We start from the raw sequence: 25,542 nt of genomic DNA, 5'->3' as shown, positions 1-25,542 counted from the left end.
AGTCACTAAGAATACTGGAGTTGTACATAATTTTTAAAAAATCTTTGCAAATACATGATTTAAAAAATTTTTTTTATTGTTTGAAGCATTACAAATAGTAGTACATATGTCTCCTTTGTCCCTCCCCTTTGACCTCCCCCTAGCCTCCCCTACTCCCTGTACATAATTTTTTAAAATCTTCATTAGGTACCGTTTTGTTAGGGCCTTGTGATAGGTTATAGGGATAGAGATGTGAATTGTTCACAGTGCTGGAGAACACAGATGGGAAATCACACAAGGAGAGTAAAGAATTATAAGGTCTCAGTGAGGCTGTACAAGATATTTGTCAAAGGTACTCAGAAGGGAGGGAGGTGCTAGTACTTAATGTTCCTTTTGATTTAGCACTTTAGTATATTCATGATTAATTGAATTAAAACAGTTTTTAGGATGTTTGCACTTACTACAGTGGGATCAGAATTGTCATTTCTATTTTTAACTGGGGCTTACACATGGTTAACCAATTGAATTTGGGGTTTTACCCAGTCAGCCTTCAAGCTGACTCTCACCAGAGTGACCTCTAGGATATGGTGCCCTTAGCAACTGGTAGGGAATATGGATGGCATCTTTGCTCCCTCTGCTCATGCCCAGCCCACATCCATCGTCTTACAGGACATTGGAAGATAGGAGCCCTGGCTCACTTACACTGCAGTGTTCTGATGGGAGTGGTGGTAGTGACCCAGTGCTACTGTGCCCTTGGTACTGTTTTAAACTCTTTATTTATACTAGCACATTCAGTACTCACAGTAACACAGGGGTTGGTTTTATGATTATTCCCTTTGTATGGATAAGAAAGCTGAAACCCAAGATTACACAGCTGGTACATAGAACTGATCAGTCAGTATAACTTCTGAGCCTGCATGCCTGTTATACTTCACTGCCTCTCTGTCAGTAGTAACTTTTTAAGGCCAAAAGACAATTAGTACCAGTACTATTTGTTTACTGTGTATCTTTAAGAGGATATACTGAATTTAGTTTTATACCTACGTCTAAGCTTTCAGTTGTTAGTCGTGTGAGGAGGCTGGGTGGAGAAGGTTAGTCCTACTCTTTTGATTAGCTAAAGTTGTTCTCTACTCAAACAGACTTCCAAAGTATAGTTTTCTTTTCAATAGGACTATGTTTTTTAAGACATTCTATCTAGGAATATTTAATTTTAAAATAACTTAATTTACATATTCCAAAATTGAAAATGAATAATTTGAGTGCTTCTTTTTTCATATAGAAATTCTTATGACCAAGGAATTCACCATAGCTCTTATTAAGTAGAGGATTCTTAAAGAGCATTTAATATATTTTGGATTTTAAATTTGTGTTTAGAAATATATTTTGTATGAAAGGTTTGTATATTTATTATCTTATTTTCTATGAAGGATTAACAATAATTCACATTTTTATAATCATATGAAGGCAATTATATATCAACTTAGGGCTTTAAGATATTCTGGTACTGTCATATTCTGTTTCCTTTGTGGTCCGGAAATTAGATAAAAATTCTAAATTTTACTTTTCAGTGTCATCCATGCTCCATTACCAAGTCCTGTTGACAAAGTAAGTTGCCAATGATTGTGTTTTTTTCCAAATCAACTCAGCTCTATTGCTTTGAAAAATGTTTCTGTTTGTTTTTAATATGCTTTACTTAGAAACTTATTTCTCTTTCATAACAAAAACCTATAGAATGCATACAGATATATGGTTGCTGTAGTCTCCTGATCTTCAGTATCTGGAGAATTTAGAATGAATGTTTCTTAGAAAAAGCCTTTGTTATCTCAAGTAGATGGCTATGTAGATTAGGAGTACTTGTTTTGTGTCAAGACAAAAGTAAGAAGTGTTTGTTACTACTCTTTATTTTGGAATACAATTCTGTCTCGAAGTATTTATTAAAGCTTTCTGCACAGAAATTTCACTCTACTTATATTTACACATGGAAATAACACAGAAATATGGGCTTATAGATATGGCTCTTTTATTGTCCTTGAAGATTGATCAGTTTTAGCCTGATTTGGTCAGAAACTGCAAAATTACTTGTTAGAAATGTTTTTTTCTTTTGTTCAGAAATAATGGTGCGTTAAACTGTCTATATCATTGCTAAATAGTGAAGGAAAAAACCCCAAGCATCTTTTGTATCTTTTGACATTAATGTAGATGTGAGTTTTCTTAGTGCAATAACTAAATTATTGAGGAAAATATTTCACATTTTTTTCTTCCAAATGGATAAAGAATGAAAGCCTGTTTGAAACAAAAGTGCTCTGTTAGATTCCTTTTTTAGAAGTAAAAGTGGTTAGTCACCAACTTCAGGAATACCAAGAATTACTTCAGAAGTAAATGATGGCCTTGCTGATTTAGGACTAATTTTAAAAAATAATGCCGCCACTCTGTCTTCTCATTAGCATATTAATAAATATGAGTCGAATCAAGAATGATTCTATTAATGATCATTAATAACTTGGTAATAATGTGATCATGAATAAGTTAAGATATATGGCTTGGTAGTGTTGAGAGTGTGGGTAAATGTTTCAGCAACCTATTAGTGCCTGTCTTTTGTTTGTTGTTGTTTGGAATAATGCCATGGTTTTGTATTCCACACCTGGAAGAAACACATTATGGCAGCTTTTCTTATACTCTTGAGTTCTAAGCATTTGACTGTTACTTGTAATGTTTAAACACCATAATTTCCCATCTTTTTCTTCTTAAAACCTAACTGTAGTTTAAGGGAAGGAGGGAGAGGGGAGAGAAAACTATTTTCTTTGGCTCTGGCCTTTGGATATAGTGTTACTTTTCATGTCCTTCTCCCTGAACCCCCCATACAATACCATTTTGAAGATGGCTACTTCTAAATGAATTGTTGACATATTAAAGAACTATTTAAATATAAATTTGAAAGGGGAGGGAAATGTAGATAGATCTATTGATTTAGGTGGTATTATTTCTGGATTAAGAAAAGGCTCTGTAGCTATAAGTTTGTGATTTGGTTTATAAGGAATATTTTCGTGAGAAGGACTTGTTCTATCGCCTTTCTTATAAATCTCAAACTGGTCAGCATGATAAATACTATTTATAAATTTAAGACATAGGGTAGAAATATTTTGAAAACGAAAGGAGCTGGTTAATTTGAAAAATACTTTATTTTGCATTATTTCAGTGAATGGGCATTTTTAGGATTTGGTTTGGCTTTAAAGTATTTCATAAATACTTTGTGTGACTGTTTATACTATCATTTTGTTTCTAGGTTGCTGCTAACACTCCAAGTATGTACTCTCAGGAACTATTCCAGCTTTCTCAGTATCTACAGGTAAAAATAAATCTTAAGAATTTTTAGTCTTTAAAAATAAAATTAAACAACTTAAGTTTGATTTTGTTAGTTCACAAATATAGGCTAAAGAAATATTAGGTTAGATATATATTTACTAAATAAATACCTTTTTATAGTAAAAAAGGATTACAAATAGGTCTTAAGAAGAAAGAATAAAAAATAGGATTGTTAAGTCTAGAGAAGATAAAGTTCTGTTTGCAAGAGAAGTTTTTTTCTGCAATATGAGGATGTGTCAGGAAAAGATCTTTACCTATAGATGATTTTTAAGTAAAAGTAAACCTGAAGAGATGGTTGCTTAATATATTAATAGCAAATAATTATATAGTTCTTAACATGCCACACTCTAGCACTTCACCTAATTCATTTAATCCTCACAGCAATCCTATAAGGTACTGTATGTATTTTATTCCCATTTTTATAGACGGAGTAACTGAGGGACAGGAAAGTTAAATACATTACACACCTAGTATGTGTTAGAGTTGGAATTTGAACCCACATAGTCAAATCTCAGAGTCTCTACTCTTAAGGACTGTGCTGTGCTGCTGGCTCTAAAAGTTTCTTCATGGGGCAGATACTTGCAATGGAAGTTAATACCATACTAAAAGAGACAGACAATTCTCTAAAAAGGAAACAAATACTAGTTTCTTTCTGGTTTTGGTAGATTTGGGCTGGATTATGATTCTTATTATTCTGGTGAGGGAGCATGGTTAAGGAAAACCCTGGATCCAGAATTTAGAGATTGAGGTTTTTATCTTGGCTCAGCTACCCAGAGAGTTCTGTGACCTTGGGTGAGTCATTATACAGTGTAATTCTTCAGTTGCCTTTTGTTTAAAGCAATAAGATTAAACCAGTGATCATGGGTCCCTACATTGTTTTATAGGAATCAATTAGAACAGTTCTACCTCAGTTAAGAATGTACACATCTTTGAAAATAAAATTATCAATGTATTAATCAGATCTTATCTTCCCCTGGGGATAATGTAATGGTGGATAGAAAAGCAGCCTTACACACTTGCAGTTTAGTCGAATATTTAAGAGCATAGACCCTAACCAGAATTCCCTGGACTTGATCTGTGGCTTTACCTCCTGACCTGTTGTAGGTACTAACCCTTTTGTGCACCATTTTCCTCATCTGTGATATAGATATAGTAATAGCACTTACCTCATAGGATTGTGAAGAATAAATGAATTAATATATCTAAAGCACTTAAAACAGTGCCTGGCACATGAAATAAATGTTAGTAGTTGTTTACAATACAGTAAGTATTATGTTAGTATTCCATAAATGTTAGTAGTTATTTACAATACAGTAAGAAGGCACAATAATTGACCTAGATCACTCATATAGAGAGATGGAAGTAAACTTTGGGATTAATTTAGTCCAAATGTCATTTTTGATATAAGAAATTGGGCTCGTATAGGTAAAATGACTTCCCAAGGCTATTCACTATTGTTACTAGTCATCATGGATGATGAATCCAATCACTCGAGTATTCTATTTCTTACCAGTTTTTTAAATACTCCTAGTAGGAGTAATGGTCTTTTATTAATTCTCTGAGAATTAAATACTGCACTGTCTTTTCTGTATACGGTACATCTTTTTGAGTTGGTAAAGTTCTAATGTAAGTTGTAAATCTTTTGAATGAAAACTAGGATAGATGCAATTCATCCCTTAGAACTAAAAGCCCATTCCTGAAAGTATTAGAATGCTGCTAGGATGTGCTTCATGGAGTTATGAAGTTTTAAGTCGGGCTGAGTAAAAAAAAAGTGTAATTACATCATCTAGTGGAAGTAGTGATTGTTTGGTGGTTTGTTTTTAAGTAAAATTTGCAGCTTGAGTGTACTAGTAATTTCCTGAATATTAGGAATGTTTTAGAAGTTTAAAATAAACTTGGCAACTAGTCTCTTGTAAGTGTTAGCTGTGTTTTAATGTGGGCAGGATGGCTTTTATTAGGTTCTTTAATCTATACTCTTAGAGTCATATTAAAAACCGGTACCTCTTAACTCCAATCAGACCAGATTTTTCCTAACCATTATTTATCAAGGATGTGGAGAGCAATAAGTGCATGCTTTAAACCTCAGGTACTGTATTTGAAGCATATGCTTCTCTGTTGAGGTGGCTCAGAGGCATTAGGGTGGTAAGTGTTCTTCAGGTAATGACAGAAATAGAAGAAATGAAGTTTAAAGATGTGCCAAAACCACAACTGTGTGAGCATTTTCACCTTGACATCCATGAAGGAGACCCTCTTAATAGCTATCAAATATTAATAAGTGACCTAGAGATAAGGTTTTACTTGCCAATGTCTTTCTCTGTAAAAATGTTTCTTTGCAGCTGCCAAGTAGTTATGTAACTCCTTGACTCCTTAATTACATTCAAATAGTACTTGGATTCTTACTTATTTTTGGCATATTTAATTGCAAAGTTGTATATAGTCACAGAGATAATCAGGATACCTGAAAATGCAATAGGCTTTGGGAATGAAACAATTTCGTGTGTGTGTGTGTGTGTGTTTTAAATAATGCATATATATATTTATATTTATATGTATATGTATATAACATTTTAATCAGGAAAAATTAAAAGATATTTTTATTTTAGCTGTCATACCCATGCAGCTAAGCCATTAAGATATATTTGCTCCCAGCTTGTGTGGCTCAGTTGGATGAGCATAGTCCCATGCACCAAGAATTTGCTGCTCAATTCCCCATCAGAGTACATGCCCAGGTTTCAGGCTTGATTCCCAGAAGGGGGCATGCAGGAGGCAGCCAATTACTGTTTCTCTCTCATTGATGTTTCTAACTCCTTTCCTCTCTCTAAAAATCCATACAAGCATTTTTTTTTTAAAAAAAGCTATTTGACAAGATTGTTTTGACTTAGTTTCAGTAAATTTGATTAGTTATGATATTGACAAGATTGAATTGATTGATTTTAAAAATCAATTTTTGTTGATTTTTAGAGAGAGAAGAATATCAATGGGAGAGGGAAGCATTGTTCAGTTGACTCCTGCATGCCCCCTACTGGGGATCAAGCCATGACCTGGTATTGAACTGGCAATCTTTTGGTGCCCTGGATAACACCCAACCAACTGAGCCACACTGGCCAGAGTAGATTGATTGATATTTATAAAATTTGAGGTTAAAACATTTGTTGGATTATTCTACTGGGTTTTTGTTTTTCTGTGTGTTTTTTAACTCTTGTGAATTATGAGTTAAAACAAAAACAAAAAACAAGGCGACTTGTGTTCTGCTGAAAGGGAAGTTGCTGCTAGAGCACACCTAACGGTAGTACCTGCAGCCAAACAAATGAGGCTAAAATGACGTGACTTGTATACATTTTACAAAGTAGATTTACCAAGTTTGAAAGTAAGATATAAAGTGGAATGTAATATGAGAGTATTTTCAGAATGTGCTGAAAATTTGTTACTCTCTAAGGAATCGAGGTGAGTTTATTAGAATCTCTTGTGCTTTGTGGTATCAGGAGGCCTTACACCGGGAACAGATGTTGGAACAGAAGTTAGCCACGCTCCAGCGGCTACTAGCCATCACCCAAGAGGCTTCCGACACCAGTTGGCAGGTATTTCAGTTGCCTTTATTTACAAGAAGCATTTAAGTTTAATGTCCCTTAGATGTTGATTAAACTAAAACTAAAATTTTGTAGCAAGCAAAAGCAAAGTTTTTTTCTAATGAACAAATAATGAAAACTTAGCATTTTACACTGGATATTGGTCAGTTTTATGATTTTCATTTTGTCCACAAATGTAGCCTTTTTAATAGGTTATTTTTTAAATTGCTCTGGGATTTTATTTGTATTTGATTTTTCTTCATTAGGCTTTAATAGATGAAGATAGACTCTTATCACGGTTAGAAGTTATGGGAAACCAATTACAGGCATGCTCCAAAGTAAGTATTAATCTCAAGTACATAAAGAAAAATGCGTACTTTTATGTAGCTTCAGTTTTTTGTCTTTTTATTGTAGTACATGCTAAAAACAATTATACATTTTCACTGTTCTTTTAAATCCTTTCTAATTATGGGAAATTTCAAACATACATGTATGTAGAAAGAATTGTATAGTGAATACCCATGTACAGCTCTTTATCTTTTTTCACAGTTGATATTTGTTGGAGAATCTGGGTCATTTGTCCTATGTGATTCTCTCATTCTGGATTGTTATCTAAACATTCTTCTAGCTCAGCTGGTGTGACTCAGTGGTTGAGCATCGACCTATGAACCAGAAGGTCACAGATTCGATTCCTATGAGGGCACATGCTGGGTTGCAGGCTTCATCCACAGTGCAGGGCATGCAGGAGGAAGCCGATGCTCTCTCATCATTAATGTTTCTCTCTCTCTCCCAGTCTCTTTTCTCTTTGAAATTAATAAAAATATATGAAAACAAACAAAAACATTCTAACTCCCCATCCCACGTCATAAATTGGTAATTTGATCTAAGGATTTGATTTGATTTATGTTCAGGTTTTTTTTTTTATGTGTGTGTGTTTTTACTTTGCCAATACACTTTACGAGTGGTATTGTGTACTTTTACCAAGAGGTAACATAATGTCTATTTGTCTTTCTTTTTGGGGTATTAGCAGTCATCGATGATCCTTGCCTAGATCTATTATTTTATTCAGGGATATAAAAATGATGATGTAATTTTATCATCCCTTCATTTACTTGGTTAGCCTGAAGTACATTTTCTTTAGGAAAAAGCAGGGTAAATGAGTTTCTCCCTTTATTTACTAGTTGTCAAGATAATGAATTGGTTCCTTCTCCTCCACCAAAGAATGACCATGAACTGTTTTATCCCCTCACTTAGATTTATATATATTTGGTGTATTTCATCTTATAGTGTTTGTTTTCCTTATTGATGCACAAATTACCCCATCTTTGATCCATGAGGACTTCTTCATGTTAGCATCTGAGTCCTTTTTGATAGAACCCTAGCAGACTCTGTCTAATAGCTTCCTGCTTTCATATCAGACAAGACATTCCAGGCTCATCTTGTACATTCCTGCCTCAGACTTAAAATCAGTTTTCCCCCATTGTGTTCTTATTCCTTTGGTTTAACCATTGTTTTAAAATACTTGGGCCCTTTGAAGGTGATAGAGTATTTTTGCCCATAAATGTAAATATTGTGGCTTACAGAGAATATGAAAAATAGCAGAGATAATTCATTTTGTATAATTGAGAGAAATTCTCAATTGTCTTTGATTTTTTTTTTCTGTTGGAAGTATGAATTAATATATTTGTGAAGAATAATTTACTAATGGAACTTTTATTGATTGGTTGATTTTATTGATTTTAGAGAGGAAGAAGAAGGGAGGGAAGGAGAGAGGGAGAAAAAGAGAGAGGGAGAGAAAGAGACATTGATTTGTTGTTCCACTTATTTATGCATTCATTGTTTGATTCTTGTATGTGACTTGACTAGAGATCGAAGCTGCAGCCATGGTGTATCAGAACAACACTCTCACCTAATGAGTAATTTGGCTAGAGCACTAATGCACTTTTTAAATACAACTTCATTTAATTACAGGGCCAACACCATCTGTGTTTGAAGGTACAGTAAACCCTTGATTTTGTGGGCCTTGATTTAATGGGTTTCAGATTTAATGGACAGAATTTCTGATCCATATGTCATAGGTGAAAATTAACACCCTGTTAATTTTAAAATGTTTTTAACCAGGATTTGCTTATAATTAAATTAATGGTGTTTTTTTTTAATTTTATTAATTCACTATTATTTTTAACAAATTTTAGCAAATAAGTAAGTGTTACATATCTACAATTCTGGGCCACATATTTAAACCCAAAAGTCACCACTTGTAAACAATTTTAGCATGTGATCAATTTGCCTTGCTTGCGGTAATTGGTTCTGTTTCCTCGGAGCCTGACTTTCTGCAACAGTTTTTCAGTTCTTTTTTGTTTTTGATTGATTTCAGAGAGAAGAAGGGAGAGGAGACAAGGATAGAAACATTAGTGATGAGAGAGAATCATTGATTCGTTGCTTCCTGCATTCCTCGCCCCCTATTGGGGATTGATCCTGTAACCCAGTCATGTGCCCTGATAAGAAATCAAACCATAACCTCCTGGTTCATGGGTTGACGCTCAACCACTGAGCCACACTGGCTGGACTTTGCAGCAGCTTTAACTCCTACTAGCTAAGCCACGCCCCAGCCATGTGTATTTGTTTACTCATAGTGATTGGTGAATGCACACGTTTATTAGACCTATTCAGTATAAATTTAAAATTACAGTAACACATAGAAAACTTTTCTGTGAAATTAAACTTTTCATACATACTTAATTTTAATTACATAAACATATCTACATAAATAAAAACATGTAGACTAACTTGTTAATTTTTAAAAAATATTTTTTAATTGATTTTAGAGAGGAAGGGAGAAAGAGAGAGAGAGATAGAAACATCATTGATGAGAGAGAATCATTGATTGGCTGCCTTCTGCAGCCCCCTACTGGGGATTGAGCCTGCAACCCAGGCATGCACCCTGACCAGGAATCAAACCATGACCTAGTTCCTAGGTTGATGCTCAGCCACTGAACCACACCAGTTGGGCAAATTTGTCAAATTTAATGTAATGCATTCGGGAAACCTTTATTATATTACAGGCTTTACACTTTGACAACACCCCCTCACCCAAATTAGTCCTTTATATCAAGGTTTTACTGTATCTTCACATAGAATTCAAAGAGCATCATAATGTATTATTTTTTCAAGTGGTAAAACTTTCAAAAAATAACTTGGTTATAATTATAAATATCTTTTAATCCTAGAATCAAACAGAAGATAGTTTACGGAAAGAACTCATAGCATTACAAGAAGATAAACACAACTATGAGATGACAGCCAAAGAGTCTCTGAGGCGGGTTCTGCAGGAGAAAATTGAAGTGGTTAGAAAACTTTCAGAAGTTGAGGTATTTCAATTTAATAAATATTAAATAGTAATATGATTTTTAAATTTTAGCATAAAATGGCTAATATTTCAGGACATTTTAAACTTGGATAGTATTATTTAGCTAGCAGATATTTCCTGTCCGTCACGTGGGAGGGAGCAGTGTGCTATTCTCATTGTCATGAATTCTCAACATGACCAATAAAGTTATGTGAGTTCTCGTGATTATGGTCCCTAGTTAGTGATTGAGGAAATAAAAGCCTAAGCAGGGCATCTTACTATTTGCACTCTACTTCGTATTCACCTTGCATACAATGGACCAGAATATGTGCCAGGGAATTATCTCCTGTCACCTTACTTTGCTTTTCTTCCAGTTGAGGAAATCAAGTATAAAGCAGAGAATTTACACCAAATGTTTTTACTTTACCCATCCTCCAGAGAGTAAAACTAACTGAATTAACTTTAAAGATTCAAAGGAGAAATTATCTCTAAGGTCCTTCATAAGTCTTTTTAAAAAAAGTGATTCTCATTGCTTTAAAATGATCTTTTTGATAACACAGGTCATTCCTTTGAACCAATGTAAAATTACCACAGAAGTTATGTTTCTGGATTTGATTAAAATTCCCATTGTAAACTAAATAGTATACAAAACTCCATATAGGGATAGTTTCTATAATAGCTCTATCCCATAGTGACTGATTTATTGTCATGTCATTAACTTGACATGTAAAGAAAGAAAGTTCCTAGCTCTTTTTTATAACTTCCTTATTAAATTAATTGCTGCACAACCTGGATGGAATTGGAGAGCATCATGCTGAGTGAAATAAGCCAATCAACGAAAGAGAAACACCACATGACCTCACTCATTTGTGGATAATAAAGAGCATTATAAACTGATGAACCAAAAGATAGATATAGAGACAGTATATCAACAAGTAGACTGTCAAATTACAGCGGGGAGGGGAGGAAGATCTGGGGGAGATAATAGATCAACCGAAGGACTTTTATACATGCATATAAGTACAACCAATGGACACAAAACTCTGGGGAGGGAGGGGATCTGTGGGAGGGAGGGAGGGGGGCAAAAAAAATCAATAAAATATATTTTTTAAAAATCAATAAAAAAAATAAATTAATTGCTGCATATTATTGAACTTGCTTTCAGGAATTGAGAGGCTTAAAATGTTTTCAAGGCTAAATAAATGTCCTACTCAATGGTCTTTTAAAAATGTCCCTGTTTTGTGTGTTTTTTAAATTCCTAGTTGTATTTTCTGTTTTAGCATGCATCTGGAGTAAATTGAAATCCTTGTTATTTACATAAAGTTCAGGGCAGATGTTGATTTAGAACAGCCCACAGAGTTATACTTTTTATAAATGGACTTTAGAATGTGGATTAATCCTAAATCAATTGCCTGTAAACTTGAATTGCAGCGAAGTCTGAGTAATACTGAAGATGAATGTACTCACCTGAAAGAAATGAATGAACGGACTCAGGAAGAATTAAGAGAATTAGCCAATAAGTATAATGGAGCAGTTAATGAGATTAAAGATTTATCTGATAAACTGAAGGTACGTGTTTACTCAACCTAAAAGTATATTAAGTTATTGGCCCTAGCACAGTGGCTAGTTTATAAATTTAGGTATTGCGGAACAGTTGCTGATGTAAAATTTGGTAATGGTTGAAATTTATAGTAAAAATAAGGTACTTATATTCCACTAGAGGCCCAGTACATGAAATTCATGCACTTGGGGGGTGGGGGGTCCTTCAGCCCAGCCTGCGCCCTCTCCAATCTGGGACATTCCTCTCACAATCCAGGGCTGCTGGCTCCTAACCACTCGTCTGCCTGCCAGCCTGATCGTCTCTAACTGTTCCCCTGCTGGCCTGATTGATACCCAACTACTCCCCTGCCAGCCTGATTGCCCCCAACTGCTCTCCCCTGCCCTCCGATAGCCCCCAACTACTCTTCCCTGCTGGCCATCTTGTGGGGCAATCATCTTGTGACGACGTGGAGGTGGCCATCTTGTGATGATGTGAGGGCATCTCAGGAGGGTGTGAGGGCCATCTAGGCTTTTATTAGTATAGATTTAGCCCAAACCCCATTGCCATAGAAAATTGAAAGTCTATAAAAGTTGACATAGTTCTTCTTAATGGAAATAGTCAGTACTTTACAATAGACAGCAAAACCCAAGGTACTAAAACTTTTAAAAAATTTTATCTTTAGGCAGTCCTAAAGGCAGGGCCCTGCTGTTAGTGTTGAACAAGCCCAGAGAGAACCTTGGAGTGATCTGCTTGAACCCTGTAGCTTCCTAGGGGTGCCTTTGACTCTGCTTCTGCTTTGGCTCTCTGTAGCTATAGGACATATAGGATAAGGACAGACCAGATCATAAGTAACGGCAAGTTTGTCCTTTATAATGTTATAACTGAGCTTGTGAAGACCCATCTTCATGTAATTCAAACCATGGATTGAGTGGCTAGAAGAGATAACGTTTGTTAGGAAAGGCGAGAGCATACCTCTTGTTGGCCCTGTTAAAAGGAGGTTGTTTTGAAAAGTGCTTGTAACCATCATTACTGTAGATAAACATAATTTTGTTTAAAATTTTAGAATAAGTTTTATTTTAGAAATTATAAATTAATTGCAACAATAGTAATTTCATGGGAAAACCTTATTATTTCCCTTTTTAAAAGTCTGTTTTTCATTTTGACCACTTTATTTTTGTATATTGAGTCTGCTTGCTACAAGTTTTTTTCTCCTAGGTTATATAGAGGCATGACCCCAATGCAGATCACTTTTGACATCCTATTGCTATTTATAAATATCCTATATAATAAAAGGCTAATATGCAAATTGTCCCCTCGACCAGGAGTTTTACCGGGAGTTCCACCAGGGGACGGGGCCAGCCCACCAACCGCCAGCGGCCCCTCCCCACCTGCCAGCCTCACTCCATTGGCCCCCATGGGGGTGGACCAGCTGGTCCCAACCATGCAGGAACCCGTGAACCAGTCCTCTAGAGTTCTATAATATTGAATATTCTCCTTAGAAGTTTTGTAAATAAAAGCAGTTCTGCTTTAGGTTTCTTAAAACAAGGTCAGGTTTTATTAAATAACTGAATTGTCTATTTCTTTCTCAACAGATAGCAGAGGGGAAACAAGAAGAAATCCAACAGAAAGGACAAGCTGAGAAAAAAGAATTACAACATAAAATAGATGAAATGGAAGAAAAAGAACAAGAGCTCCAGGCAAAAATAGAAGCTTTGCAAGCTGATAATGACTTCACCAATGAAAGGCTAACAGCTTTACAAGGTAAATTAGCTCATCCAGAAATAGATTTAATTTGATTTTTTCTTTTTATCTGTGAAATATATTTTTCTTGGACTTTTATTTACAGTACGGTTAGAACATCTTCAGGAGAAAACTCTTAAAGAATACAGCAGTTTAGGTAGGTATCATCAAATTTCTTAATAAAGCTGAATTTTATCATTAAATTTTTGATGTTTACTATTTCACACTGGGTTCTTACTTTCTTTAAGAGTTATATTTTACATATTAATTATAAAGTTTCTACACTCATGAAATTTCTTTTAAAAATATGCTTGATTGCCACCAGTGGGCACCATTGTTTAATCCTTTGAGATGAATGAAATTTTTGCATCTGAGATATTCCACTTAGAGATATTTAAATGAGAAAAATACAGGACCAGTTGGATTCTTTTTATTTTTATTCTTTCTTTATTTTTTTGAGGTTTATTGGAAGACTATTAAACAATCTTTCCTCTGAGTTGATAGAGGATGGCAAGTTGGACACTTCTTGTAAAAATAAATGTAAAGTGTTAGTAGGAATACAAAATGACATGGTTAGACGAGAGACCAGTTTTAAAGTATTCATTTCTTTGATCAGGCAATGATACACTGTCTTAATCCTAGGGATACAAGTTGATGACTTCTTACCTAAAATAAATGGAAGCACAGGAAAAGGTAGTGTAAAAAAACTTAAATATTTTTCTTTCATGATATCCTTTTACTTAAGCAGGATAGAGAGGTCAGGTTTTTAAGGTTTTAGTTGTTTGGAATGAAAAGCATGCTATTCATAGACCATTCAATTCCTTTGTTTGTAATTCTTAATGCTATAATCTATGGTTGGGTATCCTTTGTTATATGGAAATTCTGATTATTCAAATAATAAGAAAATAATATGGCTTTCCTCCCACTATATTTTTCAAAGAACTATACTATTATTTTCTTTTATCAAATACAGCTTCCTGGGGATAATTTCCCCTTCTCCCTTTAAAAAAAAAAAAAAAATATGTATATATATATATATATATATATATATATATATATATATATATATATATACTTTATTGATTTCAGAGAGCAAGAGAGAGGGAGAGAGAGATAGAAACACCAGCGATGAGAGAATCATCTATCAGCTGCCTCCTGCATGCCCCTTACTGGGGATTGAGCCTGAAACCTGGTTATGTGCCCTGACCAGGAATCTAACCCTGACCTCCTGGTTCTTAGGATGATGCTCAACTACTGAGCCTCGCAGGCTGGGGCAGTTCCCATTTTTAATATTTGTGCCTCAGCCAAGAGTTTACTTAACAGCCTATTGAGCCCTTGAACATGTTGTAGAAATTGCTTTTGTTTGATTCATTTATTTCATAGATCAGAGAAATCAGGGCCAGTCATTTCTGCCATCTGAAAAATCCTTTATTAGTTCTTGATACTCTGATTCTTCTTTCTGGATAGTTTGGGTAATCTCTTGCCAAAAATCTGTAGTCACTATTGGTTTTCCCAGGCTTCTAAATTCCTTCATTCATCAATATACCAATATACTCCTCCCTTCTGCATCTATCTAACTTTGAGTACCAAATAAGTGCCAGATTCTGCATTAGATGTTTGGAATACAGAATGAATAAAACTGTTTTCTGTGTTTGCAAATCCATGTGCTTCTCAGCTCAGTGTTTGTATAGATATTAGAGGAAGCTATCAAGGTTAATACCCAGAACTTCTTAAATATTATTTTCTTGTATGAGGGGATATCTTTCTAATTCTGGGATAGCAACCAAACTCTGATAAAGTTAGAAGGCACCTTTTTTTGTTTATTTTGTTTTTATTTGTTTTTTTAATTAAGTATTGGCAAAATAGGCTCAGGTAATTATGTTTCTGTAAACTGCAAGGTCAAGACCTAATATTGAATATGTAATGAATTTTGAAACAATTTTTAAAAAGTTTCACTAATTATTGTTATTTAACTGTTCTATATATGTTTTATAAAATATATTGACATTTTAAAATTCCAATTTGATTGAGTTCCAATTTGAGAATTTTTAAAGGTATAGTTTTATTCATTGTACTTTTTTTCTGTCTCTTAAGTATATTAAGCAAACAAATGTAAAATGACTTAAGTATCATCGTCTAAAAGCTTGTCATCCTTAAATGATTTTGTTTCCTGTTATTGCTTGCCTTTTTATTATCTTTCTGGCATGTGCATTTTTTTCAAATATATCACCCTTTTGATTTAGCATGCATTTATTTAATATATCAGTGTTAACTCAAGCTAAGAACATTCTGTTTCTTTAGTTAAGAGATTCCTTGAATATATTCTGAACCATCTTTATACTATTTAGAGTTGTCAAATTACTGCTTAAATTTTTTTTTGCCAGTTCCAATTGATGTATATGAGAATACTTGTAGATAACTCCTTGATTTAAGACTGAATAAGATATTTGGGATACTTTAAGGAATTCCTTGCTATTGCTATTTTTCCCTGTTCGTGTGTTTGTTTTTTGAATGGTGATAAATTGAGTAGTGTGAGAGTAACTAATGGAATATCTTTAAAGAAACAGAGTAGTAACTATCTGGATTTGCACAAAAACTTCATTACATCAGATTCAGTTACAGGGTGGATTTTGGAATAAGATGAATCTATTCTGAATTATTTGTGATAAAATAACAAGTCAGTGTTACCAAAGTCCATAGCCATAATGGGCGATCAGACATGATTTTAACTAAAATTACTCTATAAATAATAGAAAAACAGCTAAATATAGAAGAGAATATTTCAAAAATTAGAGGTTAAGATTAAAACTTCTCCTGTAAACTCCATTTTTGAAATTAAATCTATATAACATAGTTGCTATAAGTACAGATTTGTACTATAAATTTTAAATATATTTTTCTAATAAGCATAATTTGAATATATTTTAGAGGGTTTAGAAAAGCACTGTCTAATACATTTTTTTCTTATAGCTATTTTCACAGACCTTAATAACTTCAATGTCTTTAAGGCTTGTAACAGGGCTTTACTATTGCCAGCTTTCTCTAAATTTTTGCAGAAACACGAAAGCCACATACATAATTTATAAAATTTTTTGGTCACTACATTGAAAATATAAAAAGAAACAGATAAAATTTCATAACATATTTTAATAATAGAGTTAAATAACTCACTGTATCCAAAATGTTGCTTTAATATGTAGTTAATATTAAAAGATTATAAATGAAGTATTTCACATTCTTTTTTTCTTCTTCAATAAATTTTTTAAATCAGTCTATATTTATTTTACATTTACAGCACATCTCACTTTTTAAGGGCTCAGTAGCCACAAGTAACTAATGGCTACTATATTGGACAACACAGGTATAACAAATAAAAATCCATAGGAAATTCATATGTATAAATAAAATGCATTTTAAGTATCGTGGGTCTCTATTATGTTTCTGTATCTGTCCTTTTCTTTATATCTCTACAACCCTATTTAGTGTCATAGACACACCACACTCCTTTTGGATTATCACTAACATCTTTTAAAGTTTTGGCAAAGTAAGTTCCCAAGGGCCAGAATTCAAATAATAGGGTATTAAAGGTGTCATGATACATTCCTTTACATATATTATCTGAAAGACACTTCGCTAGTGTATCTGAGGAGATGGCTTTGTGGAAGTCATATGTATATTTACCTTTTCATATTAACCTTGTATTTCTAAACGGGCGTAGTAAACATTTTCATGTAGAATCCTGATATTAAAATCCGAGTAGATAAAAGGGTGATTTTTGGATTGATGACTAATGGTGGGATGTCCTGCATTAATAAATGTCATCTAACGTCCTGTGATGTTAGTATGAAATTTGGTTTCAAATAAGTTTTAAGAAGTCCTTTAGTTAGGGTTAAAATTTGGTTTCTAATGAGTTTTCATATTTAGCAGTGATGTTTGTATAATTTAAGTTTAAAAAAATGTTATAGCTCAGATAAGATTTATGTAAAACATCTTTTTTTTTTTTTATCTTGGTAATTACTATTGAATTGAGGGATCCTGTTTTGTATTTTTTGGCTCCAATTGGTGGATACTATGTATTAAACATTTTTTAAATTTCAAATTTCAATTGCAGTTAGCATTTTTCTTTTTTGGTACTATTTGTATCTTTGTTCTAGATATGTAAGGCATTAGTCTCTAAAACATTTTCAGTCTTTCTTTCTATGTTTTTGTCTTGTACTGATGGTGATTATAGACTGGAGGCTCTGCACACATGTATCTAGATAAAGGACAAGGGTAGATTTGAGTATGAGACTGAAGAAGGCTGTCAGTAAGGAAGTCAAGGGGGCTGATGAGTGATCAGGGGAGGAGTTTCCTGTCTCTCAAGCAAAGTTGAGTTGAAGGGTGAGGAAGAAGGAGGAGAAGAGAAAAAAGGAATTTTACAGAATGGTACTAACTCATTTTCCTCTTAGACCGGTCTAGTGCTTTCACACCTTCCAGATAATCATCATGTTGGAGTATATTTTTAACACTTGAACTCCTCAAAGATTCAAATATGTAATTGAAAGATGTTATCCAGATCTAGAAAGTAACTATTTGAATCAAAGTAAAGATTATTGTATTAAAAGAACTAAAACTTTTACTAAACTATTGTGTTAGATTTTGATTCTCTGCACTAATTAGAAACCAAAAAACAGCCGAAACCGGTTTGACTCAGTGGATAGAGCGTCGACTTGCGGACTGAAAGGTCCCAGGTTCAATTCCGGTCAGAGGCATGTACCTTGATTGTGGGTACATCCCCAGTGGGGGGTGTGCAAGAGGCAGCTGATAGATGATTCTCTCTCATCGATGTTTCTAACTTTCTATCCCTCTCTCTTCCTCTCTGTAAAAAAATCAATAAAATATATATATTTTTAAAAAGAAACAAAGAAAAAAAGAAACCAAAAAACAAATTCTATTTGACCTAAGGAAAACCATTTACCAATCTCCTATTTTCAAATGTGTAGGCATTTATTTTAATCATTTGAACAGAAATAATATAGTGCTTTGATAGTATATGAAGTATAGATTAAAAGGCTCAAAAGGTAAGATTGGCCCTGGTCTGGTGGCTCACATGGTTGGAGTGTTGTCCCAGACCAAAAAAGTTGTGGTTCAGTTCCCAGTCAGGGCATATTACTACATTTTGGGTTAAATCCCCAGTTGGGAGGCGCCTGATGGGTGTTTTTCTCCCTCTCCCTCACCCTGCTCTCCCCTCCCCCGTTACGTACTCCCTCCCTCTCTCTTTGTCTCTAAAAATCAATGAAAGACATATCCTCGCGTGAGGATTAAAAAGAAAATTATGTTTTAAAAAAGGAAGACTGAAATGAAAGTTTAAAAATTAAATATTACATTATTTTCTTTAAAATTTTAAAGAATTCTTTATGGTATTCTTAAAATACCTTTCCTCTTAACTAAGACGAATAATTTCAAAAAGGGTGTTAGAAAGTCATTTGAAAATGTATTCAGTAAGAATAAATGTAAAATTTTGAAATTAAGATTATGTATTAGGCTCTCATGGAGAAAAGTATGTTTTTAAAATGTTACAAAGTCTTTAAAGCAATATTTTTCTATGTTTTTTTTTTTTTTTTTAATAGAAGTTACACCTTTAAAAGCTAACCATTCGGGGTATAAAATAATGATTATATAACTACAATTTTTAGTCATTTCACTTTAACTCCAAAAATATATCTGCTGTTGATATTAAACTTTTATTAATGGTATTCAGAATTACCCATGTTGAAACATTTCAGTTTTTCTACCTTTGCTGTTGGTTTTCAAAAACAGCAATAAACTCTATCCTTAAAGGTGTTTCTTTTTTTATTAGAGCGCTTGCTTTCAGAGAGTGGCGGGGACTGCACTTTTATTCATCAGTTCATAGAATGCCAGCGTGAGTACGGAGTGTTTTTCACATCATTTTAATGAAGTAAGGGGCTCAAATTGAAAAATGAGAGGGAATGAAGATCTCAACATGTTTGTTATTGTAGTGGTGCACAAAGGACCATCTTTAGACAGCAGTGAACCCCTTCATACTGTTTATGTTTCTCTCTTTTGAGAAAAATGTTTCTGTATGAACATTTCGTATGGCCCACAAAAACAAAGATAAAGTTTCAAACTTGTTAATTAAAAATAATTATTGAGTGGGGAAGAAAATAGAAAGTCTACACCTAAACTTAAGAGATAGTAATATTAACCAGTTTTACTACGGCTTAAGTCACAGATTTGGATTTTGAGGTTCTTAAATAAATTTCTTAAATGGTAGATTAAAAACAATGATTTACTTCAGGCACTCGGGTATGAAAATGACCTTCGGGTAGCAGGAGCTTTCTAGGGAAGGAGTAGCAGCAGATTGTCCTAGAGTCTGACATGAACTACCTCCCCTCGGGCTACCTTTAATATATTTTTTAAACGATAGGTTGATTTTTGAGGTGATTTATACCTCTGCTGAATTCTGAACAAAAGTATTGTGAATTCTAGCTTACTTGAAAATTACATGGCTACTTAAATTTGTAACAGTCACAGCTTGAGGTAGTATCTTCATCTCGTTAGTGACAAAGGTCACTGCATAGTAAATTCATTGATGACTTCTATACTTTTTCCTATCAGACACACATTTTGTCAGGCATTTCTTCTTCCTCTTTACTCTTACTTTTGAAATGAGTGATTTTTTCAAGTTTCTGTGCTCATGAATTCACTTTGTGGGTGTGCACGCATGTGTGGTAAGCTCCTCTCCCACCCCATCTCAGAGTACTTGAGGTTGTAACGGTTACTCCTGGTAATTGTAGCAGACATTAACTCAATAGGTCAAATGTTATACTCTTTAGAGATGTTTTAAGGGATTTCATTTAATCGTTTTAGAAGAGCTTCTGTTTTTGTCCATTTAGAGACTATAATATTGAGTATAAGTTTAATATTACTTTGAGGCAAATGATTAAATAAATATGACATATTTCTTTCTCCTTTAAAGTTTTATAAAGCAAAAATAAGTGTATATTTTTATCTTTTGATAACTAAATCTCACTTTTACAGGAAATTGGCACAGGGATTTGGGACAAAATAATTGGTACCCACTGAAACCAACTTAGAGTAGAATATATTATATGAACTATAAACCTTTAGGAGAAGGATTTTATACTTAGTTTTATTACATGTGACCATTTTTTTATGTTATTTTTATTTTGACTTTTGGGATTTATATTTGAATGCAAAGATATAAGAACAGAGGACTATCAAAAAAATGTAATACTAAGTTACAATTTGCAAAAATGATTTGAGATATTATAAAATATGTAAAATAATTACCTGTAGTTATAATGCAGAACAAAGTTTGTATTAAAAAAAAGAAAAAAACAACTTGGGAAACTTTTATTGGTTTACAGAGAGAAAATGGACCAAATAAACATTCAGAGGCAGAGCAGAAGTTGAGTAAATTACAGCAATCCCCTCAATGGGAATATCAGTCAATAATATGTTTACGGGGACTATGTAACGGCATGGTAAAATGCTAAATGTGGTACACGTGGCTTGGGGTTAGTGGTGGATAAGAATTAAAGTCCTGTTCTTGTGGACAAAGAATGAACCAAAGAACAGGAACAAAGTATTTCTACACATTTGAATCCACTAGGTCTCTAAGTGCAAATAGTGAAAGTTTGGACTGTAAGTTCAGGTAGCTAGGGATATAGCCCATTATATGAATCTGTTTGGTTCCTGAGTTTCAGGAGCAAGAGTTTGGTTAATAAGAATACCAGTTTTATATTAAAACTAGGGGCTCTTTAAAAGAACTGTGGGCCACAAGGCTGCAGTGAGCACAGGGGCAGGTCATTGTTCCCCCTCCTGGCCCCTCCTGCCAAGGCTCCCGGTCCCTTTTCTGCCTTGTCTGCTACCAGCCCCGCTCCCACAGCCGCTGCTCACAGGCGCTGAGGGCATGGAGGATTGGGACTGGCACCAGCAGTGGGTGCAAGCGGGGCTGGTTCCATCAGCGGGTGTGAGCGACGGCTGCTGCCCTAATCACCTCTCAGAAGCAGGGAGAGGTGGAGAAGCTCTCAGAGGCGATTAGGGCCAGCAGCAGCCACTTGCACTGATGACTGTGCCAAGCAATCAGGACCGGTGCCAGGTGCCAGCAGCGGGTGTGAGTAGGCTGATGCTGGCAATGAGTAAAGCCGTGGCTCTGGCACCAGCAGCAGGTGCAAGCATCACGCACCCGCTGATAGCGCTGAGCAATCAGGGCCGGTGCCGGGCACCGGCAACGGGTGCAAGTGGCAGATCTGGCACTGGCAGCAGGCAGCAGATGCAAGCACCCAGTGGGACTGTGGCGCATGAGTGCAAAGTATTTTCAGTAACCACCAGAGGCTCACTCAGATGACAGCAACCTGCGCCCCGCCTTGGTCTGGTGCCCCCATTCACCTGCTCCACCATCCCGCTGCAGCTAATGCCTGCCATGTTCCGCACTCTGCTGCCTGCTGCTGAGTCTTACCAGGTTCCGCACGTGCCCCCTGGTGGTTAGCGCTTGTCATAGCAACTGGTTGTTTGGATGTTCCGCCATTCAGTCTATTTGCTTATTAGGGTTTTATATATAAATATATAGATTTTCCAAATATGTTTTATTCCTTAAATAGTCAGACTTGACGTAGTAAGGGTTATCTCTAGTTTGATTTGTTGTCCTGGGACATTTTCATTATTTTGTGACAAGCTGCTATTATAAAAATTGTTGTATATAATAAGTTATGGCAAACAATGCAATTTCGGCAAAAATCTTCCTCAAGTGAACTTCTGAAATAATTTTGGATTATTTTTGACAAGCACATACAAACTTTTTTACTATTATTTTTATTGATAGGCATCTTGAGCTGATTTATGATCTTGAACATGAAATCTGTATTTCATGTTCTTGTTTCCAGTCTTTTAAAAAGCAAATGTTAAATACCTAGCTTTCATTATTTATTGTGTTTCTCTACTAAATTCACCTGCGTTTTAAAAATAAAAAAGCAATAGTTGGCTTCTGTAGGATTCTGCAAGTCTATTGTTAATTTATTGGGAGATTTTTTTCTGTTTATGTGTATGAATCCATAAGAAACTGTGGTTAGTGGCTCTCTCCATTATAAAGTAATTTTGAGAAAATTGAGTTGAAGCACATTTTTATTTGTTTTCTTTTATGGTAAAACACACTGTCTTTCTTTTTATTCTTTTTAGGAGAAAAGCTTTTAATCCCAGGCAAAGAGATTAGATTTAAGCAGACTTTAATTCCAGAACTGTGAAGTAAATTTTCTGTATAAAAATACACTATATGAAAGCTACAATTAACCAGTAACTTTATTAAAATTTGCTTAAAAGGTCTAGCAATATTTCCTTTAGAGTTTCAGACATGAGATTTAAAGAGAACTTCATATTCCATATTCCCTGCAAATTTTAGTTACTCAAGGTTTACCATGAAACTTAACGTGTTGAGACTTTTGTGTTCTGCTAACGATGCTTTCTCAGTTAAATTGTGCATCTCTAAATCTGTTTTATAAGTATTTTTGAACTCTGTCACTTGATTAACTTGTATTCTGAGTGAAAAGATAAAGGGTAAAAGGGGGAGGATTTGAGGACACATAGAGACCTTCTATCACTTAGCCTTCTTTGGACCCTGACTCTCCCTTCGATTGCTCTTGATTGCTCTTGCTACTGTTTGTCCAGGAGAGGGCAGAGGCATCAATGCTGGATACCTGAGGAACTTTGCTCTGAGAGCTCCTTTGTAGATGTAAATTATGCCCTCCTCTAAGGGCCTCTCCCTTTTGATGATGGTCAAAAAGTACCCTGAAATAAACCTCATGTCTTTGAATTCTTTGTTTTTTCAAATTTATACTCATCAGTTCTACTGTTTGGTAGGTTCCCTACAGGAATGCCTGCACATATATATAGGGTACGAATTTAAGAATTTTCATAGCCAATACTTCAAAAGTACCCAAAAGACCATCAGTAGTCAAATGGATAAATACAATGAGATATATTGGATAAAAGAAGCCTGATACAACAGAATATATACTGTAGTATTTCATTTACATAAAAGTCAAAACCACTAAAATTCTATTACTTACTCATGCATATATAGGTATTGTGGCTATAAAGAAATGTAAGAAATAAAATACCGTAGAACTCAGCATTGGAAAGGGGAATGTGTAAGGCTTTGGGGGAAGGGATTAGGTTCTGTTTCTTGATTTGGGATGTAGTCATACAAACATTTACTTTAAAAAGGTTTATTAACATTTACTTTTGTGTTTTATGCCTTTTTTTGCATGTTGTTTTCACAATATGGTTTTAAAATAGGAGAAAATGAATAATTATGTCTCTAGAGTATCCCTCAAAAAATAGGGAGTTTTCATAAGAAAGAAAATCCTCTATTTTCTCTTCCAGCTGTGTCAAGGTAAATAGCTCTTTTAAGACCTCCAGTGTCCATACTTGGAAGTTTTAGTCTATATCCCTGAGAGGTCTGTTATTTTTAATCCTCCTAAAAATAACAGAATAAAAATAGCAGAATTAAAAATAAATAAATTTTTAATCCACTCCAAGTTTGTGAACCAGTGATTAAACACTTTTTAAAAAATAATATATTTTTCTTCCTCAATCACAGGCTACTAACAATTCACCAGATTTGATAATAAATATAACTTTAAATAATGTCAATAGTGATTAGTAACAGCAGGTATTTATTATTTAGCACTTATAAACTAGTTCTATTCAAAACTTTTTATATGGGAGAGAATTTAAGATGGCTGCATAGGTAACACCTAACTGCAGCCTCACACAACAATTTCAATAAAATACAACTAAAATACAAAATGGACATTACCCAGAACTATAGGAAAGTCAACTGACTGGAAATTCTACAACGAGAAGGAAAGAGAAAACCAGAAGAAAAATCAGAGGAGCTGTAAAAACCTAAGGTACGGAAACACATTGCGCGCGCGGAGAGGACGAAGCCAGAGAGGAGAGGGAGGCTGAGTGCCTGGCTGGCGTTCCCTAGCGGGAAGGAGATAAAAGCTCCGGACTGTGCTGAACCCCAGACCTGACAGCACTGAACCCCAGTTCTGGGCTAGATCCTGGGGACCCAGGCTCTTACAGAGGGAGCCTGGGCTGTGAGGTGGAATCTCGGGGGAGTGGCGAAAGGTAGAGCCCCGGAGTTGCACACATTGCACTCAGAGAACGGGCGGTTGACTGTGCTGCTGGATTGCCCTAGCGGGAAGGAGACAAAAGCTCCAGACTGCTCTGAACCCCACTTCCAACTGAACTGAACCCCAGTTCTGGGCTCATTGGGGGAGAGCCTAGACTGTTTGATAGCAGGCGAAACTCAAGGGCACCTTTCTCTCAGAGGTGCTTGCAACCTTTACTGAAGAACCTTGAGGAATACTCAGACTCAGGAACCTCAAAGGGCGTGGCTGACGGAAGCCAAGGCTGTAGACTCCACCCTGAAACTCCGCCCCATCCAAGCTGAACACAGACTTTTAAGGCTACCAACTCAGGGAAGCTGCGAAAATGCTGAGACAAGGAAACAGATCACAAACAATAGAAATGGAGGACAAAAAGCAACTGGATATAGAGTTCAAAACCACGCTTATAAGGTTTTTCAAGAATTTTCTAGAAAAGGTCAATAAGACCTATGAGGATATGAAAAGCGATCAACTCGAAATAATAAGGGATCAACAAAAAATAATAAGGGACCAACAAGAAATAATAAGGGATCAACAAGAAATAAAGAATACATTCTCTGAAGTAAAAAATATTATACAGAGTCCTAAAAACAGAATGGAAGATTGCAAGAATCAAGTCAAAGATTTGGAATATAAAGAGCCAGAAGATACTCCTCTGCAGAAGCAGGGAGACAAGAGAATCCAGAAAGTTGAAGATAATGTAAGAAACCTCTGGGACAACTTCAAGCGAACCAACATCAGAATTATGGGGGTCCCAGAAGAAGAGAGAGAGCAAGATACCGAAAGAATACTGGAAGAAATAGTGAC

At 34.9% G+C, this 25,542-nt stretch overlaps 1 protein-coding gene across 34 annotated transcripts in view; it reads left to right on the top strand.

Moving 5' to 3' along the window:
- LOC118715084 (sarcolemma associated protein) overlaps positions 1 to 25,542 on the top strand; it is a 129,654-nt gene that overhangs the window by 65,601 nt on the left and 38,511 nt on the right. For 11 of the 34 annotated variants that reach the window (XM_036430741.2, XM_036430726.2, XM_036430728.2 and 8 more), the window contains exons 4-13: positions 1,548 to 1,584; positions 3,263 to 3,325; positions 6,825 to 6,920; positions 7,175 to 7,246; positions 10,139 to 10,279; positions 11,689 to 11,826; positions 13,390 to 13,558; positions 13,644 to 13,694; positions 14,180 to 14,230; positions 19,377 to 19,439. In XM_036430741.2, coding sequence (XP_036286634.1) covers positions 1,548 to 1,584; positions 3,263 to 3,325; positions 6,825 to 6,920; positions 7,175 to 7,246; positions 10,139 to 10,279; positions 11,689 to 11,826; positions 13,390 to 13,558; positions 13,644 to 13,694; positions 14,180 to 14,230; positions 19,377 to 19,439 — 881 coding nt within the window. Of the gene's footprint in view, positions 1 to 1,547; positions 1,585 to 3,262; positions 3,326 to 6,824; positions 6,921 to 7,174; positions 7,247 to 10,138; positions 10,280 to 11,688; positions 11,827 to 13,389; positions 13,559 to 13,643; positions 13,695 to 14,179; positions 14,231 to 19,376; positions 19,440 to 25,542 lie in introns of those variants that run through there. The other 23 variants (XM_045579017.1, XM_045579018.1, XM_045579013.1 and 20 more) reach the window with 8 other exon arrangements.

The sequence above is a fragment of the Pipistrellus kuhlii genome, unplaced genomic scaffold, assembly GCF_014108245.1.
Source record: "Pipistrellus kuhlii isolate mPipKuh1 unplaced genomic scaffold, mPipKuh1.p scaffold_m20_p_11, whole genome shotgun sequence".
NCBI lineage: Eukaryota > Metazoa > Chordata > Mammalia > Chiroptera > Vespertilionidae > Pipistrellus > Pipistrellus kuhlii.
This window is presented reverse-complemented; position numbering and strand designations above follow the sequence as displayed.